This window comes from Ahaetulla prasina, chromosome 1 (assembly GCF_028640845.1).
Source record: "Ahaetulla prasina isolate Xishuangbanna chromosome 1, ASM2864084v1, whole genome shotgun sequence".
Lineage (NCBI taxonomy): Eukaryota > Metazoa > Chordata > Lepidosauria > Squamata > Colubridae > Ahaetulla > Ahaetulla prasina.
This window is the reverse complement of record NC_080539.1, coordinates 239,216,819-239,242,902: the sequence shown is the minus strand read 5'-3', so window position 1 is coordinate 239,242,902 and position 26,084 is coordinate 239,216,819. Positions and strand designations below refer to the sequence as shown.

General features: G+C 40.6%; 1 protein-coding gene across 5 annotated transcripts in view; it reads left to right on the top strand.

The window, feature by feature from the left end:
• ACMSD (aminocarboxymuconate semialdehyde decarboxylase) overlaps positions 1-26,084 on the top strand; it is an 84,604-nt gene that overhangs the window by 20,222 nt on the left and 38,298 nt on the right. For all 5 annotated transcript variants that reach the window (XM_058194143.1, XM_058194128.1, XM_058194134.1 and 2 more), the window contains one exon: positions 21,899-21,943. Coding sequence is in view for 2 of the 5 variants with exons in the window: in XM_058194119.1 (XP_058050102.1) it covers positions 21,899-21,943 (45 nt within the window). In the remaining 3 variants the exon portion in view is untranslated. The remainder of the gene's footprint in view (positions 1-21,898; positions 21,944-26,084) is intronic.

The following is a 26,084-nucleotide window of genomic DNA, read 5'->3' as shown; positions in this document are numbered from 1 at the left end:
GGTAGGCACGCTGGTGCTCTTATGCACGCCCCTTACAGACCTCTTAGGAACGGGGTGAGGTCAATAGTAGACAGTTTTTGGTTGAAGATTTTGGGATTTTGGGAAGAGACCACAGAGTCAGGTAGTGTATTCCAAGCATTAACAACTCTGTTACTGAAGTCATATTTTCTGCAATCAAGATTGGAGCGGTTAGCATTAAGCTTAAATCTATTGTGTGCTCGTGTATTATTGCAATTGAAGCTGAAGTAGTCTTTGACAGGAAGGATTGTAATAGATGATTCTATGAGTTAAACTCAGGTCATGTTGAAGACGGCGTAGTTCTAAATTTTCTAAACCCAGAATTTCTTATCTCAGTCCTTTCTTTGGCTTACTATTTCCTTTGCCTTTTCTTGCTCTAAATAACATATTCTGAAAGGGTATGTGTGTGTGAGAGAGAGAGAGAGAAAAAATGTTAATATTAAAAATATTAATTATATACTATTAACTAATCATCGTCTTTCTGTTTGTTTTTGTTTTTTAGATGATTATTTTTCCCTAGCACAGAAATTCCCAAGTGTTTTAAATTGATGGCATCCTGATGGTTCCCAACTGTGTGTTGTGACACCCCAGAGCATCACAGTTTCATTTATTAAGTAGCAAAATATCCCTTGACAACCCTCAGAGTTTACCAGGGTGTTGCAGCACACAATTTGGGAATTGTAGCCACTTTTACAGATCTGAACAACAGGCAACTTTAAGCTAAAGGTAGAAGACACTGAACTTAAAAAAATATGCAGTAGGGCAAACTGTTCGTATACGAGCAATAATCTGCAACTAGTCATCTCCATTACTTTTTCTTTAACATTTTAATTATTTCTTGTATTGCTATTGCATTACTGGAGGAAATGTCATTTGGAAGTACCATTTGTCAATCTAAATATCAAGGCAGAAATTTAGTTATGGGTCATGCCACTAGATGGCATTGTCCATTAACCTTAAATATATATTTTTGTGAGTGGTCATTTTATCATCACTGCAAACTTCAGAAGCAATAATAATGAAAACAGAGGGTTCCTCACTAGAATTTGCTTGAAGACTGAATCATAATGAAAATAAATGTTAGTACTAATAGAACAAAGAATAATCTAATTCAATTCCTGCCAAAAAGTTAAAATTCTACTCTCCCACTCCAGAAACCAGGATAATCTCAAACCCTTGTTAAATATTAGAATAATAAAAAAAAAAACCCGGTTCCCATTGATAGAGTTGTTTATTGTATCAAGGTATTGTATCAAGCTACTCTCTACATTTAGCAGGAATTACATTCCTCATTGATAAGGTATGGGTCTGACTAGCATAGATCAGAGTTTTTAACTGGATTCTTTCAAGGTTTTGGTCTTGTTACTACTACATTCTGCTCTCTCTTCCATAGAGCTTTTGAAAACCTCTAGTTAACTCCTAGATAATGTTCAATCAGCAGAGTTTATTTATTCCCTGGTTAAAAAATAAAACTACAATCAGAAGATAATCCCAAATGTAGACTAAATTCACAAATCACACTAATCTACAAATAAGTGAATCATATACTGGTGGTGAAATTTTTTTACTACGGGTTCTGTGGGCGTGGCTTGGTGGGCATGGTGTGGCTTGGTGGGCGTGGCAGAGGAAGGATACTGCAAAATCTTCATTCCCACCCCACTCCTGGGGGAAGGATATTGCAAAATCTCCATTCCTACTCCACTGGGTATTTGCTGGTTCTCTGAACTACTCAAAATTTCTGGTACTGGTTCTCCAGAACCTGTCAGAACTTGCTGAATTTCAATCCCTATGCCATGAAATCACTGTTACAGAATATGATTAAGGGCGACCTGTTATTTTCACCCTTAAGCACAATTAAAAAGGGATAACGATTTTTTTTTCAAACCTGGCCCTTCCAGTAATATCCTATACAACTCTCTGGCTGGTTGTGAAGTTGAATTGTAACTTCACATATTGTCTATCTTGGTGTAGAGGCCGATGAATGGACAATTGAGGTCCTTCTTGATGGACAGTTGCTAACGGTACCCAGGAAGACACACCATGAAGTAATTTTTCTCCTAAACTTTTCTATTGGGAAAGAAAAAAACGTCAGAAACCACGGAAAATGAAATATTTCAAATCTTCTTTGGCTCCCTGTAAATATTTGAGATCCAATTGTTTAATCTGTGAATAAGGCCAGACTTTTTCACAGTTAAGAACCTTGCTGAAATAGGATTTCAGTAGAAGATGCTTTGTTTTGTTTGTACAAGCAACGCAGCCTCCTGAACAACAGAGAGACACAAGAAATTCTACTGCAATTTCTGTTTTGAAGATAGAAGGAGCTGATGGTCTCCTATTCAGTGTGACTTTCCTCCTAAATTTTGCAATTTTGTATCTATACTTGAATTCATAAACTCTCAATTTTCAGGAGACAACAAGGACAATAGTGTTTCAGTGAATCCTAAAATCATTGGCATATAAATCCTTCCATTCCCCAGCAGTCAGTTAGAACTGAAGAAGCTTCTTAGATGAGAAGTAAAATGTTTTCAAAGAAAAAAAACAGAACGTCCACTTGCCTCTTATTTTTTATTTATTTATTTATTTATTTGTCACAACGGTATATATAAGCATAACTGTACGATATATAAGCATATATATAATCATAAGTATGCAATAACTATATGAAATTGGATACAATCAACTCTAAAATGATGGGATCAGTGATTGATATCACTTATTTCACAGCATCCACTGGCTAAACAAATCAATATCCTCACAGCAGCAGCAGCATTTTGTCAATATTTTTGTATTCTTTCAATCTAGATTTGATTATAATTTGTTGAAATATGTCATCAGGCAGCACAGAATTACCATTTTTTTCCTGATGTGAAGTCAAGAGGCTGAGGTTGTACAATGATACTATCCTTGGCTTTTTCTCCATAGCAACAACATTTACCTCGCTCCCATCATTCTTTTGTGACTCCCTTTTGTGCTTTATCTTTCTCAGTTACAAGCTGGAGCTATTATGCCAGTACAGCAATTTGCCAGTAATTTTTTTTTTCTATCTCTTAATTACTTCATTATTTTTCATTTGGCATTATTGAAGTTAACAAAGGCGTCAGACTATTCCCAAGATGAACCTGTGCTTATATTTGTATTTGCTAAATAGATGTCAGAGCTAGCAGTCTAGATTGGGACCATAACTTGGGAAGAGAAAGGATTTAACCCATTTTCTCCAGACATATCTATGCACAGAGAAATATTTTATGTTAGTATTTTTCTGTGGGCGCATCCACATAGCCGTGTTTATATAGAGGTAGATCTCGACTTACCACCATTTGTTTAGCGACCATTCAAAGTTACAACGGCACTGAAAAAAAGTGACTTATGACCATTTCTCACACTTACGACCATTGCAGCATCTCCACTCTTATGTGAACAGAATTCAGACACTTGGCAACTGGCATGTACTTATGACAGTTTGTAGCATCCCACTTTTTGCAACCTTCTGAGAAGCAAAAACAATGGGGAAGCCAGATTCACTTAACAATCGTGTTATTAACTTCACAACTGCAGTGATTCACTTAACAGCTATGACAAGAAAGGTTATAACGTGAGGCAAAATTCCTTAACAACTGTCTTACTTAACAGCAGAAATTTTGGGCTCAGTTGTGATCATAAGTGGAGGACTACTTGTACTTTCCTTCCATCCTTCGAATGGGACAAAAGCAGGATTAGAATTGTTGCCTCTAGAACTGACATTTTTGTAGCAACTTGAGTCTTGTTACTTCTCTCATAGAAAGTGAGGAAATCTTGGGTGGAAAGGGGCAGTCATGAAGATATCATGAAAAGTCTTCCTTTATTTAAATAGGCTGGTGCCTTTTGCTTTTCAGTCTTGGTGTTAATCTGTTTAAATACAATCTCTAATCTTTTGCCCAGGGATGTGGTGGCTCAGTGGCTAAGACGCTGAGCTTGTCAGTCAAAAGGTCGGCAGTTCAGCGGTTTGAATCCCTAGGGCCGCGTAACGGGATGAGCTCCCATTATTTGTCCCAGCTTCTGCCAACCTAGCAGTTCGAAAGCACATAAAAATGCAAGTAGAAAAATAGAGACCACCTTTGGTTGGAAGGTAACAGTGATCCATGCGCCTTTGGCATTTAGTCATGCCGGCCACATGACCACTGAGATGTCTTCGGACAGCGCTGGCTCTTCGGCTTTAAAACGGAGATCAGCATCGCCCCCTAGAGTCAGGAACAACTAGCACATATGTACAAGGGGAACCTTTACCTTTACCTTTAATCTTTTGCCTGAATTTGGCTGAAAGGAAGGTCGGATGATGAGAGATGAGGGGAGGACGTTGAATGGTGGAGGGTTTGATTTCATCCCCACATGTTAAAAATGGTATATTTTTTTAGCTCTAACCCAAAGAAATTATTTTATTCAAGGTTGGGGTCATACAAATTCATTTTTTAAAATTTAGAATGCAAGTCATTCTGGAAATGGACATTTTTTTAAAAGAAAATATATAACTTTAATTGGCTTTGGGCAATTACATATCATGTTTTATTTTGTGAAAAGTATTCTTACTGTTTGGTCTTGTGTCTAGAGTAGAATTGGTTTTAAGTCTATTTTACACATTGTTCTTAATCCAAACATGGACAAAGTCTCAGGTTTTCCTAATTTATGTAAAACCACTTCTCATTTTAAAAAAATCTCAGGTGGTTTAAAATAACACAATTTTGCATTGTGTTTGTTATTGTAAACCACCTGAGATTTTTAAAAAAACAAGAAAGGGTTTTATATAAATTAGGAAAACCTAAGGGATCAGGAACGAAAACCTCACTATCAACTCTATGGAATTTACACGATTGGTGTACAACTTTGTCTAAAGGCTGTCCAGCTTGTAACTTAAATGTATACTACTTTGTCCTGCAGTTGAACCTCTCAGGCAGATTAATCTAAGGAAATTTATGTCTGTGTGGCTCAATTTTGTACATAAAACTACCTGGCTTTGCAAACTCTTCAGCAGCTTAGTATTGCACAGTGCAGCTCTCCTGAAACTCTGCCTGATTGGTTCATTTAGGTAGCCACCCCAATAGGATGGTTGGAGGACCTGAACAGCCACTTAAATTAATCAACAAATTACCACATAGGCCTGAGTGAAGTTTAAAAAGTGAGGAAAAACATCTTTATTGCCATCTAATCCTCAGGTGAACCTGCAGAAATGAAAATTGACATTCATTGTCACATTCTGCCTAAGGAATGGCCTGATCTGAAACAGGTAACAGTGGCAGTCTTCAGATAATCTGGTACAAACAAAACCTAGGAAGTTTTCTAAGTCCTGATTGTTCTTGATGGTTTCTCTAGAACTTTAACTTGGGTAGTTCCCAATTTTAAATTATTTGCTTTTTTTTTTCTTCCTTTAAGATTGAACTTCCTTGAAATGAGAAACTAGGGAGATACTCATTTCAAAATGCTTCTGGTACTTTAACTCTCTGTGTCTTGATATTTTGAACAGTGGTGTACATTTGAATTTACTGAACTGTTTGGTAAAGCAGAAAGTTTGGGTGCATGTATCTTTGTACCAGCTCTTTGCTAGAAAAAAAAAGTGGGGTCAGAGTATTTATTTACTTTCAGCAGTTACATTCCACTATATTGAAATTTTGATCGTTAATAATGTGTAGTTTTAGTTGAACTGTGGCCAAAAGAAAATGACCTGGGATGAATGCTGAGTTTGAGTATTGTACAAAGAGAAGTTTAACTAATGGAATGCTTAGAATTCTCTCTAAATTGCTCTCAGTATATAAACATCTGTTTTAGCTGTATTCAGAATCAGTGAAAAGCAATGGACTGCTGTGCAGTGCAATTGTAAGCCAATTTATTTGCTAGACGTATAGCATATTTGGCACTGCAGCTAAGTTCAGTAAATTTAGATGGATTTAGTTTTTCCGAATGATACATTGATACTAACAATATAAACAAAGCTTTGAGCATTGTGTGGTCTTTTTAGAATAGATTGTGATGGATTCATGAATGGTGGCATCTGTGTAATTGCAAAAATGACAAAGCACTTTTTTTCAAATTAACTCTATTTACTTATTTACTTATAATTTACTTACTTGCCTATTTATTTATATCAATTGTCTTTTATTTTGACTATTTGTTATGTAAAATATGCCTTCTACAAAGCTTTAATTTGCTTATGAATAATATTAGCAATACTATTACATTAATTGCATTAGCCAAAGAACCTCAAATAAAAATAATTTAATTGTGGGATTGACATGCTGTATTGCAATCCTCTTTTTTTTTCCATTTTAGTATTACAATTACCTTGAATTTTTTTTCTGACATAGAAAATTATATATGGGGTTTGCAAAGTAAGTGGCAATTAAAATGTTGGCTAATAGATTATTTGTCTTACATAGTTCAATGCAACTGCATAAAATATTTGATATTGTAAAATATGGACCATTTTTATGTCTGAAGAGGCTACCTGTTCTCAAGAAAAGCTATTTTAAAATGTACCTGTGGGTGAAACTAAAAAGGGTCCAAAATAAGCAAGAGTCTACAAATTTAATCTACAAATTTAATCATTATTATATTTAATATTTATATATTTATATTATATAAATATATTTCAATATAATAAATGTTATATTTATAAATAAATATTTATGTTTATTATATTTAAAAATTTAAGAACATCCATTTAAGTTTTTAAAGATTATTTATATATATATAAACTTTATATGTTTTATATATATATATATATATATATATATATATATATATATATATATATATATATATATATATATATATACATATATATACATATATACATATATACATACATACATACATACATACATACATACATACATACATACATACATATATATATATATATATATATATATATATATATATATATATATTTGTTTTCTGAGGTTTTCACGGGTGTTTGTATATAGGTCTTTGGTTGTTCGGGTTTTCTCCCGTGTAAAATTGGAAGTGTCTTGGCGACGTTTCGAAGTCTCATTCGTCATCTTCAGGCTTCAGCTTCGTGCTTCTGGGAGCAAACCCCACTAGGTTCAAACCCCACTAGCAGTTAAAGGAAGAAACAGCTACGATCACATTGCTCCCAGAAACGAAGCTGAAGCCTGAAGATGACGAATGAGACTTGTGAACGTCGCCAAGACACTTCCAATTTTACGTGGGAGAAAACCCGAATAACCAAAGACCTATATATATATATATATTTGTTTTCTGAGGTTTTCACGGGTGTTTGTATATAGGTCTTTGGTTGTTCGGGTTTTCTCCCGTGTAAAATTGGAAGTGTCTTGGCGACGTTTCGACGAAGTCTCATTCGTCATCTTCAGGCTTCAGCTTCGTGCTTCTGGGAGCAATGTGTGATCGCAGCTGTTTCTTCCTTTTAACTGCTAGTGGGGGTTTGAACTGATTGGGTGGGAGCTTGGCTGTGCTCTGATTGGATGGGGGTTTTTCTGTGCTCTGATTGGCTGGGGGTGTGTCCTGTGTTGGTGGGGGCTTGGTTGTGCTCAGTTTAGTCTGTGCTGCGGGGGGTTTTGAGCTGGTGAGCTGCATAGCTGTTGTTTGGCTTTGTGGTCGTGCTACATCTTCATAGTGGGTGTCAGTCTGCTGCATGTATGGATTGGAGGGGTTTGAAATGGCTAATGTTGCAGCTGCGGTCTGGCTTCTGGTCCTTGGTCGTGCTTCATGATCAGTGTGGGTTTGGGTCTGCTTTCTGGGTGGATGTGTGGTGGTGACATCCTGTGTGGACCTCGTGAGTGTGGGTCTGGTGTCATTCCTCGTGTTAGGGACTTGTTTGTCAATAAGGGCAGGTTTCCAAATGGCTGGTAGGCGGGAGGCATCATCTCGCTTGTTCATGCTGTGTGGGCGTTTTTCTATCTCGATGGCTTCTCTGATTATTCTGTTGTTAAAGTGTTCAGTTTTGGCGATAGTTCTGGTCTTTTTAAAGTCAATATCATGTCCTGTGACTTTAAAGTGTTGGACCAGGGAAGAAGTTGGTTCCTCTTTTTTGAATGAGTTCTTGTGTTCTTCAATGCGTGCACTTATTCTTCTGTTGGTTTGTCCAATGTATGTGGTGGGGCAGGCGGTGCATGGGATTTCATATACTCCTTGATTTTCTAACTCAATTTTGTCTTTGGGGTTTCTTAGGATGGTGGATATTTTTCTGTTTGTGCAGAATGCTGTCTTGATGTTATGTTTGTGGAGGATCTTGCTGATTCTGTCTGTGGTGCCTTTTATATATGGGAGGAGGGCTGTGCCATTTTCTTGCTCTCTGTCTTGGGTTTTAGTGGGGGTTCTTTTGGATTAGTTTGGTAATCTTATTTCTCTGGAATCCATTGGATGTTAGTACGTTAGTGAGAGTGTCTAGTTCGGTTTTAGGTGTTGTTCATCAGCTAAGCATTTTGTTCTAGAGATGAGTGTCTTGGCTACGGAGTTGATCTGTGCTGGGTGGTGGTGTGAGAGTGCATGCAGATAGCGGTTTGTGTGTGTTTTCTTCTGGTAGATGGTGTGTCCTAGGGAGCCATTGGGTTTCTTGTAGACTAAGACATCTAGGAAGGGAAGTTGGTTGTTAACTTCTGTTTCCATGGTGAACTGTATTTTGGGGTGTAGGCTATTGAGGTGTGTGAGGAAGTTTTCAAGTTTTCTCTCCCATGTGGCCAGATTATGAAGGTGTCGTCTACGTATCTGAGCCAGAGTTTGGGTTTGTGATCAGATTTTTCTAGTGCTTGGGTTTCAAAGTGTTCCATGTAGAGGTTGGCAATGACAGGTGAGAGGGTGATCCCATGGGTGCTCCTTCTATTTGTTTGTATTTTTGTCCATTATAGATGAAGTATGTGTTGGATAGGCAGTGGTTGGTCAGATCTAGGATGTGCTTGGGGGTTATATTTGTTTTGGATAGCTGTCAAGGCTTCTTTGATTGGCACTTGGGTGAAGAGGATATGACATCAAAGCTCACGAGTAGGTCGCTGGGCTGTAAGTTTTGTTTCTTTATGATCTCTATGAACTGGAATGAGTTTTTACGTGTGAGGTGATGGATTCTGCATAGGGCTGTAGTTGTTTGGCGAGAAATTTGGCTAGGTTTTGTAGAGGTGAGCCTATGGAGCTGACTATGGGTCTGAGTGGGGTTCCTTCTTTGTGTATCTTGGGAGGCCATAGAGCTTAGGGCATCTGGATGATTTCTCTCTGGGAATGATTCTTTGTTGGATTTCTTCGCTGATGGGGAGGCTTTTATTTTGGATCTAGTGGTTTTTTCTAGGTAGGTGGTGGGGTCTGTTTTTAGGGGCTTGTATGCAGGGTCTTGGAGTAGGTTGGTTAATTTGGTTTGGTAGTCAGATGTGTTCATAACCACCGTGGCGTTGCCCTTGTCTGCTGGTAGGATTATTATGCTGGTATCTTTTTCAGGTTAAGTAGTGCTGTCTGTTCCTCTTTGGGTAAGTTGCTTTTGGGTGGCTTGCTGCTGCAGAGGATGTTGAGATCTCGAGTCTGATTTTGTTAGCGTCATCGGGGTTGATTTTGGTCAGGCTGGTTTCAACTCCGCATATAATGGTTTCAGTGGGGATGTATTTGGGAGTGACTGCAAAGTTTGGAAAGGACATCGGTTTCAGCTTTGGTGAGGATCCTATCTGAGATGTTATGCACTGTTTGTTTCATGTGTTGCTGTGAGGGTGGAGGGGTTTGTTTCTGGCGTTCTTGTAGTCTTCGGAGTTTGTTGGTGTGCGTGTCTGTCTTGAGGGTGGTCTGTGTTTCGGCTCTCCAGACGGCAAGTTGTTTGGATTTGTCCCAAAGTGCAGGGTGCATCTTGTTGCTGAGTTTGAGGTGAAGTGTGAGGAGATCTTTGTTGATTTGATCTAGGAGGAATCTTTTTGTGTGAAGTTCATTTCTGATTAAGGCCAATTCTGTTCTTTTTAGGATGCGTTTGGTGGCTGCAGAGTTGGAGTGGAATTTCAATTGGAAGCATTTGGGGATTAAATTTTGATCGCGGCAGTTTCGTAGGAATGCGAGGTCACATAAAATGGAAGCTCTTTGGACTTCTAGTTTTTCATAGGTCCTGGTCAGATGGTGGATTTCCTCCCCGTAGAGGTGCAATATTTGTTTTCTGAGGTTTTCACGGGTGTTTGTATATAGGTCTTTGGTTGTTCGGGTTTTCTCCCGTGTAAAATTGGAAGTGTCTTGGCGACGTTTCGACGAAGTCTCATTCGTCATCTTCAGGCTTCAGCTTCGTGCTTCTGGGAGCAATGATTATTCTGTTGTTAAAGTGTTCAGTTTTGGCGATAGTTCTGGTCTTTTTAAAGTCAATATCATGTCCTGTGACTTTAAAGTGTTGGACCAGGGAAGTTGGCTCTCTTTTTGAATGAGTTCTTGTGTTCTTCAATGCGTGCACTTATTCTTCTGTTGGTTTGTCCAATGTATATGGTGGGGCAGGCGGTGCATGGGATTTCATATACTCCTTGATTTTCTAACTCAATTTTGTCTTTGGGGTTTCTTAGGATGGTGGATATTTTTCTGTTTGTGCAGAATGCTGTCTTGATGTTGTGTTTGTGGAGGATCTTGCTGATTCTGTCTGTGGTGCCTTTTATTCTACATGGAACACTTTGAAACCCAAGCTCTAGAAAAATCTGATCACAAACCCAAACTCTGGCTCAGTATGTGGTTTCTTCTGGATAGTTGTCTAATCTGATGGCAGAAGCACAGTTTTCCTGTACTTTTCAGGTCAGTTTGGGTATCTGGTTAGTATTTCTTGTGTGGAGTCTGTTTCATTGACAAACCAACAGAAGAATAAGTGCACGATTGAAGAACACAAGAACTCATTCAAAAAGAGGAACCAACTTCTTCCCTGGTCCAACACTTTAAAGTCACAGGACACGATATTGACTTTAAAAAGACCAGAACTATCGCCAAAACTGAACACTTTAACAACAGAATAATCAGAGAAGCCATCGAGATAGAAAACGCCCACACAGCATGAACAAACGAGATGATACCTCCGCCTACCAGCCATTTGGTTTGCTGATTAACTGAGGTGACACCAGCCCACACCACAGACAACACCACCACATCACCCCAGGAGTGTGATCCAATCAGAGCACAGGTTACCCAATCAGTTCAAACCCCACTAGCAGTTAAAGGAAGAAACAGCTGCGATCACACATTGCTCCCAGAAGCACGGTTGAAGCCTGAAGATGACGAATGAGACTCCATAGCCAAGACACTCATCTCTAGAACAAAACGCTTAGCTGACGAACAACACCTAAAAACAGAACTACACACTCTCACAAACGTACTAACATCCAATGCATTCCAGAGAAATAAGATTACCAAACTAATCCAAAAAGAACCCCCCACTAAAATTCAAGATAGAGAACAAGAAAACGGCACAGCCCTCCTCCCATATATAAAAGGCACCACAGACAGAATCAGCAAGATCCTCCACAAACACAACATCAAGACAGCATTCTGCACAAACCAAAAAATATCCACCATCCTAAGAAACCCCAAAGACAAAATTGAGTTAGAAAATCAAGGAGTATATGAAATCCCATGCACCGCCTGCCCCACCACATACATTGGACAAACCAACAGAAGAATAAGTGCACGCATTGAAGAACACAAGAACTCAGTCAAAAAAGAGGAACCAACTTCTTCCTGGTCCAACACTTTAAAGTCACAGGACACGATATTGACTTTAAAAAGACCAGAACTATCGCCAAAACTGAACACTTTAACAACAGAATAATCAGAGAAGCCATCGAGATAGAAATACGCCCACACAGCATGAACAAACGAGATGATACCTCCGCCTACCAGCCATTTGAAACCCGCCTTATTGACAAATGAGTCCCTAACACGAGGAATGACACCAGACCCACACTCACGAGGTCCACACAGGATGTCACCACCACACATCCACCCAGAAAGCAGACCCAAACCCACACTGATCATAAAGCACGACCAAGGACCAGAAGCCAGACCGCAGCTGCAACATTAGCCATTTCAAACCCTCCAATCCATACATGCAGCAGACTGACACCCACTATGAAGATGTAGCACGACCACAAAGCCAAACAACAGCTATGCAGCTCACCAGCTCAAATCCCCCTGCAGCACAGATTAGACTGAGCACAACCAAGCCCCCACCAACACAGGACACACCCCAGCCAATCAGAGCACAGAAAACCCCATCCAATCAGAGCACAGCCAAGCTCCCACCCAATCAGTTCAAACCCCACTAGCAGTTAAAGGAAGAAACAGCTGCGATCACACATTGCTCCCAGAAGCACGGTTGAAGCCTGAAGATGACGAATGAGACTTCGTCAAACGTCGCCAAGACACTTCCAATTTTACACGGAGAAAACCCAACAACCAAAGACCTATATACAAACACCGTGAAAACCTCAGAAAACAAATATTGCACCTCTACGGGAGGAAATCCACCATCTGACCAGGACCTATGAAAACTAGAAGTCCAAAGAGCTTCCATTTTATGTGACCTCGCATTCCTCTGAAACTGCCGCGATCAAAATTTAATCCCCAAATGCTTCCAATTGAAATTCCACTCCAACTCTGCAGCCACCAAACGCATCCTAAAAGAACAGAATTGGCCTTAATCAGAAATGAACTTCACACAAAAGATTCCTCCTAGATCAAATCAACAAAGATCTCCTCACACTTCACCTCAAACTCAGCAACAAGATGCACCCTGCACTTTGGGACAACCAAACAACTTGCCGCCTGAGAGCCAAACACAGACCACCCTCAAGACAGACACGCACACCAACAAACTCAAGACTACAAGAACGCCAGAAACAAACCCTCCACCCTCACAGCAACACATGAAACAAACAGTGCATAACATCTCAGATAGGATCCTCACCAAAGCTGAAACCGATGTCCTTTCCAAAGGATTCAACTTTGCAGTCACTCCCAAATACATCCCCACCGAAACCATTATATGCGGAGTTGAAACCAGCCTGACCAAAATCAACCCCGATGACGCTAACAAAATCAGACTCGAGATCTCCAACATCCTCTGCACCAGCAAGCCACCCAAAAGCAACTTACCCAAAGAGGAACAGACAGCACTACTTAACCTGAAAAAAGACACCAGCATAATAATCCTACCAGCAGACAAGGGCAACGCCACGGTGGTTATGAACACATCTGACTACCAAACCAAATTAACCAACCTACTCCAAGACCCTGCATACAAGCCCCTAAACACAGACCCTACCACCTACCTAGAAATGTATGGATTGGAGGGGTTTGAAATGACTAATGTTGCAGCTGCGGTCTGGCTTCTGGTCCTTGGTCGTGCTTCATGATTAGTGTGGATTTGGGTTTGCTTTCTGGGTGGATGTGTGGTGGTGACATCCTGTGTGGACCTCGTGAGTGTGGGTCTGGTGTCATTCCTCGAGTTAGGGACTCGTTTGTCAATAAGGGCGGGTTTCCAAATGGCTGGTAGGCAGGAGGTATCATCTCGTTTGTTCATGGGCGTTTTTCTATCTCGATGGCTTCTCTGATTATTCTGTTTTTAAAGTGTTCAGTTTTGGCGATAGTTCTGGTCTTTTTAAAGTCAATATCGTGTCCTGTGGCTTTAAGGTGTTGGACCAGGAAGAAGTTGGTTCCTCTTTGAATGAGTTCTTGTGTTCTTCAATGCACTTATTCTTCTGTTGGTTTGTCCGATGTATGTGGTGGGGCAGGCGGTGCATGGGATTTCATATACTCCTTGATTTTCTAACTCAATTTTGTCTTTGGGGTTTCTTAGGATGGTGGATATTTTTCTGTTTGTGCAGAATGCTGTCTTGATGTTGTGTTTGTGGAGGACCTTGCTGATTCTGTCTGTGGTGCCTTTATATATGGGAGGAGGGCTGTGCCATTTTCTTGTTCTCTGTCTTGGATTTTAATGGGGGGTTCTTTTTGGATTAGTTTGGTAATCTTATTTCTCTGGAATCCATTGGATGTTAGTACGTTGTGAGAGTGTGTAGTTCGGTTTTAGGTGTTGTTCATCAGCTAAGCATTTTGTTCTAGAGATGAGTGTCTTGGCTACGGGGTTGGTCTGTGCTGGGTGGTGGTGTGAGAGTGCGTGCAGATAGCGGTTTGTGTGTGTTTTCTTCTGGTAGATGGTGTGTCCTAGGAGCCATTGGGTTTCTTGTAGACTAAGACATCTAGGAAGGAAGTTGGTTGTTAACTTCTGTTTCCATGGTGAACTGTATTTTGGGGTGTAGGCTATTGAGGTGTGTGAGGAAGTTGTCAAGTTTTTCTTTCCCGTGTGGCCAGATTATGAAGGTGTCGCTACGTATCTGAGCCAGAGTTTGGGTTTGTGATCAGATTTTCTAGTGCTTGGGTTTCAAAGTGTTGCATGGAGAGGTTAGCAGTGACAGGTGAGAGAGGTGATCCCATGGGTGCTCCTTCTATTTGTTTGTATTTTTGTCCATTATAGATGAAGTATGTGTTGGATAGGCAGTGGTTGGTCAGATCTAGGATGTGCTTGGGGGGGTTATATTTGTTTTGGATAGCTGTCAAGGCTTCTTTGATTGGCACTTGGGTGAAGAGGGATATGACATCAAAGCTCACGAGTAGGTCGCTGGGCTGTAAGTTTTGTTTCTTTATGATCTCTATGAACTGGAATGAGTTTTTTACGTGTGAAGTGATGGATTCTGCATAGGGCTGTAGTTGTTTGGCGAGAAATTTGGCTAGGTTTTGTAGAGGTGAGCCTATGGAGCTGACTATGGGTCTGAGTGGGGTTCCTTCTTTGTGTATCTTGGGGAGGCCATAGAGCTTAGGGCATCTGGATGATTTCTCTCTGGGAATGATTCTTTGTTGGATTTCTTCGCTGATGGGGGAGGCTTTTATTTTGGATCTAGTGGTTTTTTCTAGGTAGGTGGTGGGGTCTGTTTTTAGGGGCTTGTATGCAGGGTCTTGGAGTAGGTTGGTTAATTTGGTTTGGTAGTCAGATGTGTTCATAACCACCGTGGCGTTGCCCTTGTCTGCTGGTAGGATTATTATGCTGGTATCTTTTTTCAGGTTAAGTAGTGCTGTCTGTTCCTCTTTGGGTAAGTTGCTTTTGGGTGGCTTGCTGCTGCAGAGGATGTTGGTGATTTCGAGTCTGATTTTGTTAGCGTCATCGGGGTTGATTTTGGTCAGGCTGGTTTCAACTCCGCATATAATGGTCTCAGTGGGGATGTATTTGGGAGTGACTGCAAAGTTGAATCCTTTGGAAAGGACATCGGTTTCAGCTTTGGTGAGGATCCTATCTGAGATGTTATGCACTGTTTGTTTCATGTGTGCTGTGAGGTGGAGGGTTTGTTTCTGGCGTTCTTGTAGTCTTGAGTTTGTTGGTGTGTGTCTGTCTTGAGGGTGGTCTGTGTTTCGCCTCCAGACGAGTTGTTTGGATTTGTCCCAAAGTGCAGGGTGGATCTTGTTGCTGAGTTTGAGGTGAAGTGTGAGGAGATCTTTGTTGATTTGATCTAGGAGGAATCTTTTGTGTGAAGTTCATTTCTGATTAGGCCAATTCTGTTCTTTTTAGGATGCGCTTCGGCTGCAGAGTTGGAGTGGAATTTCAATTGGAAGCATGTGGGGATTAAATTTTGATCTCGCAGTTTCAGAGGAATGCAAGGTCACATAAAATGGAAGCTCTTTGGACTTCTAGTTTTCATAGGTCCTGGTCAGATGGTGGATTTCCTCAGAGGTGCAATATTTGTTTTCTGAGGTTTTCGTGTATTTGTATGTAGGTCTTTGTTTATTCGGGTTTTTTCCCATGTAAAATTGGAAGTGTCTTCGCGTCTTTCGACGAAGTCTCATTCGTCATCTTCAGGCTTCAGCTTCGTGCTTCTGGGAGCAATGTGTGATTGCAGCTGTTTCTTCCTTTTAACTGCTAGTGGGGTTTGAACTGATTGGGTGGGAGCTTGGCTGTGCTCTGATTGGATGGGGTTTTTGTGCTCTGATTGGCTGGGGTGTGTCCTGTTTGGGTGGGGCTTGGTTGTGCTCAATGAGACTTCTAAAACGCCGCCAAGACACTTCACAATTTTACACGGGAGAAAACCCAACAACCAAAGACCTATATACAAACACCAGAAAACCTCAGAAAACAAATATTGCACCTCTACGGGAGGAAATCCACCATCTGACCAGGACCTATGAAAACTAGAAGTCCAAAGAGCTTCCATTTTATGTGACCTGCATTCCTACGAAACTGCCGCGATCAAAATTTAATCCCAAATGCTTCCAATTGAAATTCCACCCAACTCTGCAGCCACCAAACGCATCCTAAAAGAACAGAATTGGCCTTAATCAGAAATGAACTTCACAAAAAAGATTCCTCCTAGATCAAATCAACAAAGATCTCCTCACACTTCACCTCAAACTCAGCAACAAGATGCACCTGCACTTTGGGACAACTAAACAACTTGCCGCCTGAGAGCCAAACACAGACCACCCTCAAGACAGACACGCACACCAACAAACTCAAGACTACAAGAACGCCAGAAACAAACCCTCCACCCTCACAGCAACACATGAACAAACAGTGCATAACATCTCAGATAGGATCCTCACCAAAGCTGAAACAGATGTCCTTTCCAAAGGATTCAACTTTGCAGTCACTCCCAAACACATTCCCACTGAAACCATTATATGTGGAGTTGAAACCAGCCTGACCAAAATCAACCCCGATGACGCTAACAAAATCAGACTCGAAATCACCAACATCCTGCAGCAGCAAGCCACCCAAAAGCAACTTACCCAAAGAGGAACAGACAGCACTACTTAACCTGAAAAAGATACCAGCATAATAATCCTACCAGCAGACAAGGGCAACGCCGTGGTGGTTATGAACACATCTGACTACCAAACCAAATTAACCAACCTACTCCAAGACCCTGCATACAAGCCCCTAAAACAGACCCCACCACCTACCTAGAAAAACCACTAGATCCAAAATAAAAGCCTCCCCATCAGCGAAGAAATCCAACAAAGAATCATTCCCAGAGAAATCATCCAGATGCCTAAGCTCACGGGCCTCCCAAGATACACAAAGAAGGAACCCCCACTCAGACCCATAGTCAGCTCCATAGGCTCACCTCTACAAAACCTAGCCAAATTTCTCGCCAAACAACTACAGCCCTATGCAGAATCCATCGCCACACGTAAAAACTCATTCCAGTTCATAGAGATCATAAAGAAACAAAACTTACAGCCCAGCGACCTACTCGTGAGCTTTGATGTCATATCCTCTTCACCCAAGTGCCAATCAAAGAAGCCTTGACAGCTATCCAAAACAAATATAACCCCCAAGCACATACTAGATCTGACCAACCACTGCCTATCAACACATACTTCATCTATAACGGACAAAATACAAACAAATAGAAGGCGCACCCATGGGATCACCCTCTCTCACCTGTCATTGCCAACCTCTACATGGAACACTTTGAAACCCAAGCACTAGAAAAATCTGATCACAAACCCAAACTCTGGCTCAGATACGTAGATTTATACACCTTCATAATCTGGCCACACGGGAAAGAAAAACTTGAAAACTTCCTCACACCTCAATAGCCTACACCCCAAAATACAGTTCACCATGGAAACAGAAGTTAACAACCAACTTCCTTCCTAGATGTCTTAGTCTACAAGAAACCCAATGGCTCCCTAGGACACACCATCTACCAGAAGAAAACACACACAAACCGCTATCTGCATGCACTCTCACACCACCACCCAGCACAGATCAACTCCGTAGCCAACACACTCATCTCTAGAACAAAATGCTTTGCTGACGAACAACACCTAAAACCGAACTACACACTCTCACAAACGTACTAACATCCAATGGATTCAGAGAAATAAGATTACCAAACTAATCCAAAAGAACCCCCACTAAAACCCAAGACAGAGAGCAAGAAAATGGCACAGCCCTCCTCCCATATATAAAGGCACCACAGACAGAATCAGCAAGATCCTCCACAAACATAACATCAAGACAGCATTCTGCACAAACCAAAAAAATATCCACCATCCTAAGAAACCCCAAAGACAAAATTGAGTTAGAAAATCAAGGAGTATATGAAATCCCATGCACCGCCTGCCCACCACATACATTGGACAAACCAACAGAAGAATAAGTGCACGATTGAAGAACACAAGAACTCATTCAAAAGAGGAACCAACTTCTTCCCTGGTCCAACACTTTAAAGTCACAGGACACGATATTGACTTTAAAAAGACCAGAACTATCGCCAAAACTGAACACTTTAACAACAGAATAATCAGAGAAGCCATCGAGATAGAAAAACGCCCACATAGCATGAACAAACGAGATGATACCTCCTGCCTACCAGCCATTTGAAAACCCGCCCTTATTGACAAACGAGTCCCTAACACGAGGAATGACACCAGACCCACACTCACGAGCTCCACACAGGATGTCACCACCACACATCCACCCAGAAAGCAGACCCAAACCCACACTGATCATGAAGCACGACCAAGGACCAGAAGCCAGACCGCAGCTGCAACATTAGCCATTTCAAACCCCTCCAATCCATTCATGCAGCAGACTGACACCCACTATGAAGATGTAGCACAAACACAAAGCCAAACAACAGCAATGCAGCTCACCAGCTCAAATCCCCTGCAACTCAGACTAATCTGAGCACAACCAAGCCCCCACCAAACAGGACACACCCCAGCCAATCAGAGCACAAAAACCCATCCAATCAGAGCACAGCCAAGCTCCCACCAATCAGTTCAAACCCCACTAGCAGTTAAAAGGAAGAAACAGCTGCAATCACATTGCTCCCAGAAGCATGAAGCTGAAGCCTGAAGATGACGAATGAGACTTTAAACGTCACCAAGACACTTCCAATTTTTCGGGAGAAAACCCAAATAAGCAAAGACCTACATATATATATATATATATATATATATATATATATTCATCTTCAAACTTCTGAGAGCATTGCTCTCAGAAGCACGAAGCTGAAGCCTGAAGATGACGAATGAGACTTCGTCGAAACGTCGCCAAGACATTTCCAATTTTGCGTGGGAGAAAACCCAAATAACCAAAGACCTACATACAAACACCCGCGAAAACCTCAGAAAACAAATATATATATATCTCAAACAGCTCAATTACAAATGAACCTGTTTGGTGATTATTGAGAAAATAACTACCAAGGGTGTTAGTCATAGAATAGAATGACCAGAACAAAACCAGGAGGAGGCAAACGAGAAAAAGCTGTCGTTTTGCTGTAAGCTTGTCAAAAATATTTGCCTGTCATTCTGTTATAAGAATAGATCTCTAGATTCTTCAGTAAACTCAAGTTCATATCCAAAAATATTTGAACATGAAGCAATACTGGTTGTATCAAATTTCACAAGAGTGTTTAATAAGTCAATAGTCTTCTCTTATATTCATGTAAATCAATTAATGAACGTATCGCTGTCGCTAACACCTCAATTCTGCATCTTTTAAAATGTAGCTCAAATATAGATTGACGTCAGTTGAAAACCACATTGCAGGATTTATGCCAGGATGTTGTTACTGATTTCTTAAAATGCCTCTTTGTGAACCTTTTTATATCTAGAAATAAAAAATGCTGAGTACTTTTCCCTTTTGTGATTATGAGATAGTTCAAACGAAACGAAAGTGAAATAAAGGAAAAGCAGGCCTTATTCCTATCATGGTATTTTCTGCCATAAGAAGAGTTACAATCCTTCTTGGGAGAATGAGGAGATATTTTACTTGTGTACTAGAAGCTTTTCCCAGCTCTTTAAATATTAATAGACAAAGGTGACCTTCATCCCTGCTATTGAATCATCAAGGCTGAACAGAGGATCAATACATGACTACACTAATTATTAACAAATGCTGCTCAGCTGAGATTATGATTTCACTGTATCTTTATTTTAATTCTGGTTACATAATGAAGACCGTAGGTGCTGGATGTGCAAAAATTTGCCCTATCGGAAACCTCATTATGTGAGATTTAGGAAGCCAAATAGTAAAAGATGTATCAGAGGAAGTATATTTCCCTTTCAATTAAATGATAACAGAATGATCTCACCCATTTTGTAGCAGGAAGCCAGAATTTTGATAGTTTTCTCCAAGGCCACCTTAAACAGAAATACTCTATATCAGTGGTAGTCAACCTGGTCCCTACCACTGGTGGGTGTTCCAGCTTTCATGGTGGGCAGTAGGGATTTTGTCCGATACTGAAACACTTTCCTTTTTTTTAATTTAATTGACTTTTTAAAAAAATTTCATAGCATTTTCATTAGGTTTTCATAAAATTCCCTGTGATAATTTAAATTTCTGAAAATATACTATTTGTATCACCCGTGCATAAGTTTAGTTCACGTTACATAAGTGAAACTAAATGGCGCTATAGTGCGGCCGCAAACAAAAGAGCCTCGTCCCAGAATAGCTCGCGCATCTCCCCCCACACCACCCAGCTGTAACAGACAAGCAGAACTGGTAGCTGGAGGCCGCCACCAAACCCAATCCATGATGTGCGAGAAGCGTGCGCAGACGACAATACATGGCGCATTACTGTGGAACCGGTGGGCGGTTAGAAAATTTTACTACTAACAGAGATACAAAAGTGGGCGGTAGGTATAAAAAGGTTGACTATCGTTGCTCTATATTTTAAAAATGAAATTCATTCCATCCATTGATGAGAAAAGGAAAGAACCCAATTCCAAAATCAAAACAACGCATAGGGTTGGACATTATTAGATGACTGGTTTTTGTATTAGTTTCCTTTTGGTTTCTATCCATTACATAGGGAAATATCATTTTGGAAAGAAAAAGTTAAATACCTTGATATGATATGAATATTCAAGTTATTCAACTATATTCTTTGAATATAAGATTGCTCATTAAATGAAGGGCTTTGGTTCTATCAAACCTGGGGTGCATAGAAGAATATCATTTTATTTCTTTTGCAGGTTTATAATTCTTTTTTATCACATTTTATCATATTTAATATATATATATTTAAACAACAATATACCAGTGTTTTTTCTTTCTTTCTCTGTCTTCTCTTTGTATAATATCATATTTCTCCTGGTGTATTCACAGTGCAATACACTACAGTACAGTGTTAGTATAATATAGTATTTGCTATTAAAAATAATTGTTTTTTTAAAAAAAGGAGATATGAATTATTATACTCCATTTCAATATAATTAGAATAAATAGATTTTTATTTAAGTATGCATGTGTAACTGATAGTAACTTATAGTTTGACTTTAAGCAATTAAAAAGTTATAGCAACTTTCCCATACCCAAGAATCATTCCAGTTAAAAAATATATCTGGAGAATATGACACTGCTACAGTACATATAGCCCTTGACTTACAATAGTTTGCTTAGTGACTGTTCAAAGTTACAATGGCACTGAAAAAGTGACTTATGACCATTTTTCACTCTTGCAACTACTGCAACCTCCGTGTGATCGTGATCAAAATTCAGTTGTTTGACAATTGACTCATATTTATGACTGTTGCATTGTCCCAGGGTCATGTGATCATCTCTTGCAACCTTCTGACAAGCAAAGTCAATGTGGAAGTCAAATTCACTTACTAACTAACTTAACAACTTCAGTGATTCACTTAACAACTGTGGTAAAAAAGGTGGTAAAATGGGGCAAACCTCAGTTAATAAATATCTTACTTAACAACAGAAAATTGGGCTCAATAGTGGTCATAAATTGAGGACTACCTGCATATTATACAGTCTGAATGTAAAAGAAATGATTTGCTTGGTTTTAAATTAACATGACCTAGTTGGTGAACCATAATGTATGACTTACTTTATGTGTATTTGTTAACTCTGTCTTCCTTTTCACAGAGATATGGCTATGGAGGATGGGTTCAATTGGAGAAAGACCATAAGGTAGGTTAAGTTTATGACTGATAAGTAATAACTATTAAGATATATATATTTGAATTTTGGAAAAGAATACTCTTCTAGTCATGCTGAATCAGGCCAAAGGACTATCTAATTCAGCATCTGATTTCCAATGCAGCACTTCTGGACTTTCCAGGAAACCTATAAAAATGGTATTAAAGACAATATCAGTTCCTGCCTCTATTTATTTATTTATTTATTTATTTATTTATTTATTTATTTATTTATTTATTTATTTATTTATTAATCGAACTTATATACCGCACCATCTCCCGTAGGACTCAGGGCGGTTCACAGGCATATTAAAACAGTACAATAAATAAACATTAAAACCCAATTAAAACTAGATAATATCATGGCCTGATCACTAAAAAATAAAAAACCTATAAAAACCCCATTAAAATATGCTAAAACCTTTTATCTTAGGCTAGTCCTGCACGCTGAAACAATAAAGTCTTCAGTTCCCGTCTGAAGGTCCGGAGGTCGGGTAGTTGTCGTAATCCTGGAGGGAGCTCGTTCCACAGGGCTGGTGCCGCCACAGAAGGCCCTCTGGGGCCGCCAACCTACATTGTTTGGTCGGCGGCACCCTGAGGAGGCCCACTCTGTGGGAGCGCACAGGTCGTTGGGAGGCAATCGGCGGCAGAAGGCGGTCTCGAAGGTATCGGTCCTAAGCCATGGGCGCTTTAAAGGTGGTCACCAAAACCTTGAATTGCACCCGAAGACTACGGTAGCCAGTGCAGGCCGCGCAGGATAGGTGTTATATGAGAGCAACGCGGTGCTCCCTCTATCACCAGCGGCGCATTCTGGACTAACTGGAGCCTCCGGGTGCTCTTCAAGGGGAGCCCCATGTAGAGAGCATTGCAATAGTCCAGGCGGGAAGTGACGAGGGCGTGAGTGACCGTGCGCAAGGCGTCACGGTCAAGGAAGGGGCGCAACTGGCGAATCAGATGGACCTGATAGAATGCTCCCCTGGCGACGGCTGTCAAATGGTTCTCTAAGGACAGCCGATCGTCCAGGAGAACGCCTAAGTTGCGCACTCCCTCCCTGGGGGTCAGTACTTCCTCCCCCACAGTCAGCGATGGTGTAAGCTGACTGTACCGGGACGCCGGTACCCACAGCCACTCTGTCTTGGAAGGGTTGAGTTGGAGCCTGTTCCTCACCATCCAGACCCGCACGGCCTCAAGGCACCAGCCCATCACCTCGACAGCTTCGTTGGGGTGGTTCGGGGTGGAAATGTACAGCTGCGTATCATCAGCGTACAGATGATAATCCACCCCGAACCCACGGATAACCTCACCCAGCGGCTTGATGTAGATGTTGAACAGGAGAGGCGAGAGAACAGACCCCTGAGGCACCCCACAAGTGAGGCGCCTCGGGGCCGATCTCTCCCCCCCTGCCAACACCGTCTGCGAACGGTCAGAGAGATAGGAGGAGAACCACCGATAAACGGTGCCTCCCACCCCAATCCTCAACCGTCGCAGCAGGATACCATGGTCGATGGTATCAAAAGCCGCTGAGAGATCTAAAAGGACAAGGACAGAGGAACATCCCCTGTCCCGGGCTCTCCAGAGGTCATCCACCAACGCGACCAAAGCCGTCTCGGTGCTGTAACCGGGCCTGAAACCGGACTGGAACAGGTCCAGATAGACAGTTTCCTCCAGGTGCTGAGGAAGCTGATATGCCACCACACTCTCAACAACCTTCGCTAAAAAGCGAAGGTTGGAGACTGGACGATAGTTCGCTAAAATAGCCGGGTCCAAGGAGGGCTTCTTAAGGAGGGGCCTCACCACCGCCTCTTTCAAAGCGGCAGGGAAAACACCCTCCAACAAAGAAGCGTTGGTAACTTCCTGGAGCCAGCCTCGTGTAACCTCCCGGGTGGCCAGCACCATCCAGGAGGGACACGGGTCCAATAAACATGTGGTGGAGTTCAGCCTACCCAACAACCTGTCCATGTCCTCAGGAGTCACAGGATCGAACTCAGCCCAGATAACATTCTCAAGACTCGTCTCCGCCATCCCACCTGAATCTATCCAATCAGTGTCCAAGCCATCCCGAATCTGAGCGATTTTATCAGACAGATATTGAACAAAATCCTCAGCACGTCCCTGTCATGTCCCTCTAGAGACACTTAGTGGAAATAATAGCTTGGAGCCATACTGATAGATATATTAGATATAAACATCAATAAGTCTGGCAGTGAATGCCACTACTATAATTAATTTAGTGTGAACAAGTACTTATTTTCTGATACTCTGAATCTGATGACAATTAGCTGTGTTTGAGCCACGCTATGCTATTATAGAAGTTCCTTTGGCTGCTTAGGGTTTTTGATAAATACATTTATTAGGTTGCAGCAGTGAGGATTTAGGTGAAACCTGGCTCAAAAATAGTATCTGTGAGAAGGACTTTGGAGTCCTAGTGGACCATCACTTAAATATGAGCAAGCAGTATGCAGTAGTAGCCAAAAAAACTAACACAATCCTTGGTTGTATAAACAGAGGCATAGAATCAAAATCACATGAAGTATTAATACCACTTTATAAAGCCTTACTAAGGCCACACCTGGAATACTGCATCCAGTTTTGGTCACCACGTTACATAAAAAAATGTTGAAACTTTGAAAAAAAAGTGCAAAGAAGAGCACTAAGTGCTCTTACTAAGTGCTCTAACTAAGATGATTAAAGGCCTGGAGACTAAAACATATGAAGAATGGCTGCAGGTTTTGGATTTAGCTAGTTTACAGAAAAGAAGGACTAGGAGTGACATGATAGCAGTATTTCAGTATTTGAGAGGTTGCCACAAAGAGGAGTGAGTTAACTTATTTACCAAAGTACCTGTAGGCAAGACAAGAAACAATGGATGGAAACTAATCAAGGTGAGAAGCAACCTGGAACTAAGGACAAACTTCCTAACAATGAAGATAATTAACCAATGGAACAGCTTGCCGTCAGATGTTGTAGGTGCTTCATCACTGGTGGTTTTTAAGATAATACTGGACAGTCACTTGTCTGAAATGCAGGGTCTCCTGCTTGAGCAGGGATTGGACTATAAGACCTCCAAGGTCCCTTCCAGCTCTATTCTGATTAGATCCCAGAGTAAGAAGAATCACTTTAACAGATTTGGTCACCTTTCCTATTTCTCACATTTCTCTTTCATTCTAGCCTTGCATAATGAACAGTGTGATGCAAAATAAACAATATATAGATAGTCCTCAACTTACAATCAATCTTTTACTGACTGTTCAAAGTTACAATGGCTCAGGAAAAAGTGACTTATGACCATTTTCGCACTTACATCCGTTGCAGCATCCGCATGCTCACGTGATCCAAATTCAGACACTTGGCAGCTGGTTCATATTTATAACAGCTGCAGCTTCCCGGGTTCATATAATCACCTTTTAGCGACCTTCTGACAAGCAAAGTCAATGAGAAAATCTGACTCACTTAATGACCATGTTACTAACTTAACAACTGCACTGATTCACCTAACAACTGTGACAAGAAAGGCCGTAAAATGGGGCAAAACTCACTGACCAACTGTTTTGCTTAGCAACAGAAAATTTTGGCTCAGTTATAATCATAAGCTGTGAACTACCAGTACCATATTTCCCCAAACTCCCCTGACTTATATTTTTTGAACCCTGAAATAAGCGCTTGGCCTTATTGCCCTGCGCTCAAAAGCCCTATTGGGCTTATTATCAGGGGATGTCTTATTTGGGGGGAAACAAGGTAACATAAAATAGTGTAATATAAAAAATAATTTTATATGGTCTAAAATGTCTGACCTTGCTTCTGATGGTTGCATTTGTATAATTTGAGTTATTTTATAGGTTCTCTTTTTTTCACTGATATAGATTGTGTATTTTATTTATTTATTTATTTATTTTATTTTATTAAATTTTTATACCGCCCTTCTCCCGAAGGACTCAGGGCGGTGTTTAATTGTTACCTAAAGTTGACTGGGAAATGGAGCTGAAAAAATATTCTTCACTGAGATTGCCCAAGAGAAATATAATCAGTAGAACACAATGAACAAAAATTACAAACGCATGACTGGTGTTATGAATATTAGTCACTTGTTATTCCATAAATTAAATAATTACAGGGATTTTTTAAAAAACCTGCCC